Here is a 6,710-nt window from a genome sequence, read left to right as displayed (position 1 = left end):
TGTGTGTGTGTGTGTGTGTGCTCGCATTATTAAGACCCGCTCTACTTTTAGATCAAGGTCACTTTTGCTTTTACTCATTTAAAGGAAATTTAATTTTTTTTATTATCAATTGATCGTTTTAAAAAAATCAGATCAAAAACAACACAAAAAGACTTGCACGACTCATCTTTAAAAAGTAAAAAGCACCATAAACGTAAGTAACACAGGCGTCAAACCCTCTTTGTTTCATTTTGTGCAAAGTAAACACAGAAATAATCCAAAAATACACAAGACGATTACAAAAAAACAACAAAAAAAAAAACCCTGAAAAATATACAAAACAACTTCATATCATTTCAACAAATGGCCCACACACTTCAGTCTCATACAACTCTGAAATGTTCACCAATTGTTCCTTAATAATTCAATAGTCACACTGTATTTTTTTTAGTTTGATCGGATGAATACTTTTTGAGATATGGACAATTTTGTAAGGAGGTTCTATTTCATAATATTTCATGAGATGTCTCACCTCATTATGGGACATTATGGTGGACATGCCAGCTACTCAAAATTGGAAAAAAGTGTGTTGGGGTTTCGGGCTCAAACATGTAGTGAATAGTCATATCTTAAAAATATAAATCCTTTTTTTTTTTAAATCAGAACTAAAATTGGTTAAAAGTCACCAAAAATGGTGGAATAGGTGGTGGAAGGGTTCAAAGTGTCATTGAAATGTGATTGAGAAGTGGCAAAAATGGGAGTAATGTAGCAAAACTGCATTAAAATGAGCAAAGATATGTGATGAAAATAGGTTAAAATATGGCAAGTTTGGTGTAGTAGCAAAAACATTGTAAAAAAATAAGCAAAAATGGGCTGAAATTGTTAGAAAAAAAAGTTCTTAGTTTTTTGAAGGTATCTGGCGACCCCCTCCCAGTGTCCTGCAACCCCAAATGGGGTCCTGACCTCAAGGTTGAGAACCCCTGCCTTAGAGTAGGTAAAAATGATTGAAAACTGAAGTATTATTTGTAAGAAGTGCTAGTATAACGTGCTGCACGAAGCAAACTAAGATCCTCAGAGGAGCAGTCTGTGGCCCTTTGTGGGGCCCTGACCCTCCAGTGGAAATCATGCACACTCGCGTCACAAAAAGGCTGCAGACAATAGACATCTATGCTGCACGTGCGTGTGTGCGTGTGCAGCTCCCAGGGTCCGTGGGAAACTAAGAGGAGGAGGAGGAGGAGGAGGAGGAGGAGGAGGAGGAGGAGGAAGGCTCAGTGGTCATCAGTTCAACTGCAGCCGGAGCAGAAACCTCCTGACCTGGACAGCTCGCCTGACACGCACCGCTCAAAACATCTGGAATTCACTCATTTTTACACAGTTTGGATTTGTTTTCACAAAACAATCAAGAGTTGTAAATAATCTCTTTATTGAGATTTTCTTCTACCCGCTGCAGGACATTAATACATTGATTTCTAGCTGCTTTTTTGTTGTTGTTTTTTCAAAAGTGAGAATTGAATTTAAACTTGAGCCAAAGCTTTGCAGCTCACCCCGGGGACAGAACGCAGAGCGACCCGCCGTCCGAGTGCCATGAAGCGGCCGTGCGAGGACAGCAGCTCCGCTGACAGTGAGCCGGAGGAAGACATCGATGTGGGCTGTGAGCGCTCTGAGTGAGTATGGAAGTAGATTTGTGTCTAAAAACCTTTTCCATATAAAAAACAAAAAACTTTAAAAAAAAAAAAAAAAAAATATTTTCAATCAAAAAAAGTTTAATTCAGTCAACAACAAAAAAAATTATCCAATCAAAAAAAATTATTTCAATCATAAATAAGTATTTTTAATCAAAGAAAACAGTTTTCCAATGCAGAAACTATATTTGAAACCCAAATAATTGCATTTGAACACTTTTTTTTTCTTCAATTGATTTTTTTTATTTTTTATTGAATAAATAAGACAAATCTACCTCCATCGGTGAAAGGTCCCCCAAACTCCCACAAAATGATCACTTATTGCATTGTGACAAGAATACAAAGATATTTTGAAAAACTTACATTTGGAAACAGAATATTGTGGTGTTGTTTTTACTCATTAAAATTGATTTTTTTACAGAGTAAAAAGTAAATCCAGAACCAATAAAAAAAAGGAAAAAACCCAAATGGAGAAAATGACATTCTTTCCAGCTGCGTTGTATGAATTGGGATTTTTTAGATGCAATTAATTTTCTTTGTTAAAAAAAACATTTTTTTTAAATTTCACTTCTATATTTCAAAGTTTCCTGAGTGCAATATTTTACATCAGGTCCAAAATGCAACACATAATGCAAAAAACCCAATTTATAACCCAAGGATGACAAATACACACAAAATGACTCCAATAACTGGACAAAAATTACACCAAGATTAAAAATGACTTATATGTAAAAAGACAACAAAAGAAATAAAAATGAATTTTAAAAAACTAATTAAAATTACAGGGACTCTCACAATGATCAAATTTCCAATCAACAGGAATGAATTAATTCTTATCCCCAGTTTCCACTGGATGCGGCTCCGCTGCGTTACGTCACCAGAGCTGATAGGTTTCCACTTTAGTCTATGTGTTATTTTCTATGTGTTTGCTCCTTCCCAGATGTGGTAGTCCAGTGCCCTCCACCACATATACGCAGCACTTATATTTCTGACGGACACCGGAGCACGATGCATCAATCAGCACAGAGCAAATGAAGCTAAACAGGAAATTAAGCACATACTCCACAATAAAATATTAGGTTACTTTTCAAAATAAAACACTTCAGATTTTACACATTATCACCAAAACGTCATAATGTGTAAAAACAAATTCACATCCACTATATTGTTTCCTCTCATACTGTAACTCTCTGTAAACTGCAGCAACTTTAGTTCATGTTTTACTGGTTTTACAGTTTTATCTCTTCTCTGTTGGCTGTTGATAAAAAATGTCTATGACAAAACCAGAGTCCAACCTTCTTGTTCTCCTTTGTTAGGAACACTGACCTGTTTATTGTTGCGTTTATAACACATACATTTAACTGCGTTCTCTCGCGATTATATAAAGATCATGAGAACGGCTCTGTCTCGTGACGTAACAGTCGTTCAACCGGAGCGCACCGCGGCGCACTCAAAACGCAACCGGTGTGAATTACCAGACGGCGGACAGCGGTGAAATACCAGATCGGTGCCGTGGCGCAGCGGAGACGTATCCAGTGGAAATCCCGGGTTATTTATCATTAATTCTGTCGGTGTCTTCCAGGCACATGAAGGTGTCTTTCCTCACATGTGGATCTCCAACCTCCACCACTCAGATGACGGCGAGGAAGAAGCGCAGAGGGGTGAGGCTCCGCTGAAGGCTCACCCATGCAGGGCGTGTCAGTGTTAGCTTTCTGTTTTTCTCCTGTCAGATCATCGAGAAAAGACGCAGGGATCGGATTAACCACAGCCTGTCGGAGCTACGCAGACTTGTACCGACAGCGGCGGAGAAGCAGGTGAGCATCACTTTGCTTTGTGTCTTTTGATCTACTGCTAAAAATCTGCTTTAGGACCTTTGTGTCCTTTGATCATCTGCTAAAAACCTACTGTACAACCTTTGTGTCCTTTGATCTTCTGCTAAAATCTACTTTACGACATTTATGTCCTTTGATCTTCTGCTAAAAATCTACTTTACGACGTTTGTGTCCTTTGATCTTCTGCTAAAAATCTACTTTACGACCTTTGTGTCCTTTGATCTTCTGCTAAAAATCTACTTTACGACCTTTGTGTCCTTTGATCTTCTGCTAAAAATCTACTTTATGACCTTTGTGTCCTTTGATCTTCTGCTAAAATCTACTTTACCCCACAATAACTCCCAAAGGCCCAAAACACAAACAAATAACATCAGATTAGGGCTGGGACACTATTCTCACAGCACGGCCACAAACATGATTGTATCTGATCTGAGGGTCACATGATCAACATTCATGTTAGCATTTAGAATCCAACCAATCACAGCATTATTACTGTCAATTTTTTATATTTTTCTCTCTTTATATGCATTTTTGTTGTTATTTTGTGAGCCTTTGGTGTCAGTTTGTTTGTTTTTGTTGTTGTTTTGTGTGTTCTTAGCTTCCTTTGTTGTTATTATTCATACTTTGCATCATGTTTGGTGTGTACACACAACAAAATGTAAATAAAACAGTTAAAAACTTGGAACTTAACATTATTAGAGCAATATTTTAAAGTCAGAATGACAAGATAGACATTGTTATAGGTTTTGTCTCTGGATAGATCAAGTTGGATTCTCTTTTTAATCGATTGTGTGCTAATTTCTAAATTCAAAAAGTCTGTAAATAAAGAAATATAATGAATCATTTGACCTTGGATGGGTTTCTGCAGGGCTCATCCAAGCTGGAGAAGGCAGAGATCTTACAGATGACCGTGGATCATCTGAAGATGCTTCAGAACGCCGGAGGAAAAGGTGCCCAAAGTCACTCTGGAAAAGAAGAAACAATCTCTGATTAAAATTAATTAATGCAACACCTGCTAGCGTCTGTTTACACACCATGCTGCATGTTTGGGTTAGCTTTACATGCAGTGACTAGTCACTAGGGATGTAACGATTAATCGTAAGGCAGTTAAAAATCGATTCATAGGTACCACGGTTCACATCGATGCTCTGAAAATTGAATCGCAGTACTTTTTTTAAACAGCAGAGGGCGCTATATATTAATCCTTCCAGAAGCGGACGTGACGGGCGGAATCTGCTACTATTTTCTTCCTGGCCGCCATTTACTGTTAAACATGCTCATAAATGATTCTTTACTCCTTTAGCACCGAAAGAATATCTGTAATATTACGTGAATATCTGTAAAAGTCATGTTTTTCTATTAGCTCTGTCTGCTAGCGTAGCTTCTCTTCTTCACTGGTGGAATAACTGCATGCCAACCGACCACTGGGTTACCAGCGCCCTCTGCTGGTCTAAACAAATATCTGACGTAAATTTTTTTGGGTTAGCTTAAACATAGCTACCTGTCCCACATGTTTGGTTAAGCTCAGCTTTTAACAGCCAGTCATATATGTTTGGTTAGCTTAGCATGTAGCAACCAGCCCACATGTTTTTTTAGCTTAGCATGCAATGGATAGACAATATTGGTTAGCATAGCTTGTAGCAACCAGTCCTACATGTTTAGGTTAGCTTAGCATGCAGCAGCCAGTCTCACATGTTTAGGTTAGCTTAGCATGTAGCAACCAGTTCTACATGTTTTGTTAGCATAGCATGCAGCCACCAGTCCCAAATGTTTGGGTTAGCTTAGTGCGTAGCAGTGCTACTGGGAGGAATGAAACCTTGTTTTTCAGTTTCAAAAACGTCATTTGTATAAATGTTGGTCCTTTAAAATGCATGAAAGCATTGCCCTTCAAAATAAAAGCCTGTGGTGAAACTCTCTCACTCTCTCTTCTCCGTCTGCAGGCCTGTTGGACGCCCACGCTCTGGCTCTGGACTTCCTGTCGTTGGGTTTCAGGGAGTGTGTGAGTGAGGTTTCTCGTTACCTGAGCTCCAGGGAGGCACTGGACTCCGGAGACCTGCTGAGGTCTCGCCTCCTGTCTCACCTAACCTCCTGCAGCACCCAACGAGACGCTGCCGCGCTCACAAGCTCCGCCCACTGTTCCCAGCAACCGTTGGCTCCGCCCACCCCATTTCACATGCTCTGCCCACTGTCGTACCAGCCAATGATGGACAGAGCAGGAGAGGTGCTCTGCTGTCCTCCTGCTCCGCTCTCCTTCTCTGCATCCTTTCCCTTCCCGTTCCACGGAGGATTCCCCTTCCTCCACCCTTCCTCCTCCTCTTCCTCCCAGACCTCCAGCAGGGCCTGGGGAACCGAGGTCGGAGCTTTTTAACCACCCATACACACACACACTTCCCTGCATGGAAAACATGTTAGAGAACAAACATATCACTGAATGAAAGCAGGAGAAACACCACATGGATCACTGTCTGTGGGAAAGTCAGTGCTGTGGGGAAAACGAGGAAGAACAACAGATAAAAGATGGTCAGATTGAAGAAAAAGAACAAAGAAAGTTTTTCATTATTTTTCATTTATTCATTCTAGAAATGCTGACTTGGCAGAAAAGCAGCCATCTGTGAGTAAAGCTGTGAAAGTGAACATCTGGGCCTGTAGCCTGCCCACATTCAGAACAAAAGACCACAGCACCCAAACCAGGCCATTACGTTCAAAGAGGGAAAAGTTGAAAACTTAGACTTTTTCAGTTCTATGCTTCACAAAATCAACACAGATACTACGTGATAGTACAGGTCAGGTATGTTACGTACGTTCTTATCAAAAGTTACTCCAATGTGCATAAAACTCCATATTTTAATAAATCCAAATTGTGACGCCAGACAGATACCAACGTTACACAGATGCATCTATGTCTCAGTCAAGAACTCCGTCCGATGAGCGCATAGCGCACATGCATAAAATGTCAGGTCTCTTCTTTATCCAGGTCTGATTGGCCAGGGCTAAAGCCCACTATCATAGTGTTTGATATCACACATTTCTGCAGGTTCTGGGCTTTACAACGCTGTGTCAATCATTCTGATTGGTCAAAGCTTTGCTGAATAAACAGCCCTGCGTAACGGCATCAAAGAGTGGAACCAAAATTAGCATTACCCATGGCACAGCAGAAACCTGAATAAAAATGGATGTTTGTTTATTTCAAGTCATGTATCTTTGGCCTTTGTTTATT

The 6,710-nt window shown here is 39.9% G+C and overlaps 1 protein-coding gene across 1 annotated transcript; it reads left to right on the top strand.

Moving 5' to 3' along the window:
• Nucleotides 1-1,280: 1,280 nt before the first annotated feature.
• On the top strand, nucleotides 1,281-6,710 carry LOC114458264 (hairy/enhancer-of-split related with YRPW motif protein 2-like). The gene is made up of 5 exons (XM_028440633.1): nucleotides 1,281-1,643; nucleotides 3,244-3,322; nucleotides 3,392-3,475; nucleotides 4,362-4,443; nucleotides 5,434-6,710. Exons 1-5 carry the CDS (start codon nucleotides 1,564-1,566, stop codon nucleotides 5,859-5,861), a joined length of 753 nt encoding a protein of 250 aa, XP_028296434.1. The 5' UTR covers nucleotides 1,281-1,563; the 3' UTR covers nucleotides 5,862-6,710.

This window comes from Gouania willdenowi, assembly GCF_900634775.1.
Source record: "Gouania willdenowi chromosome 24 unlocalized genomic scaffold, fGouWil2.1 scaffold_320_arrow_ctg1, whole genome shotgun sequence".
Lineage (NCBI taxonomy): Eukaryota > Metazoa > Chordata > Actinopteri > Blenniiformes > Gobiesocidae > Gouania > Gouania willdenowi.
This window is presented reverse-complemented; position numbering and strand designations above follow the sequence as displayed.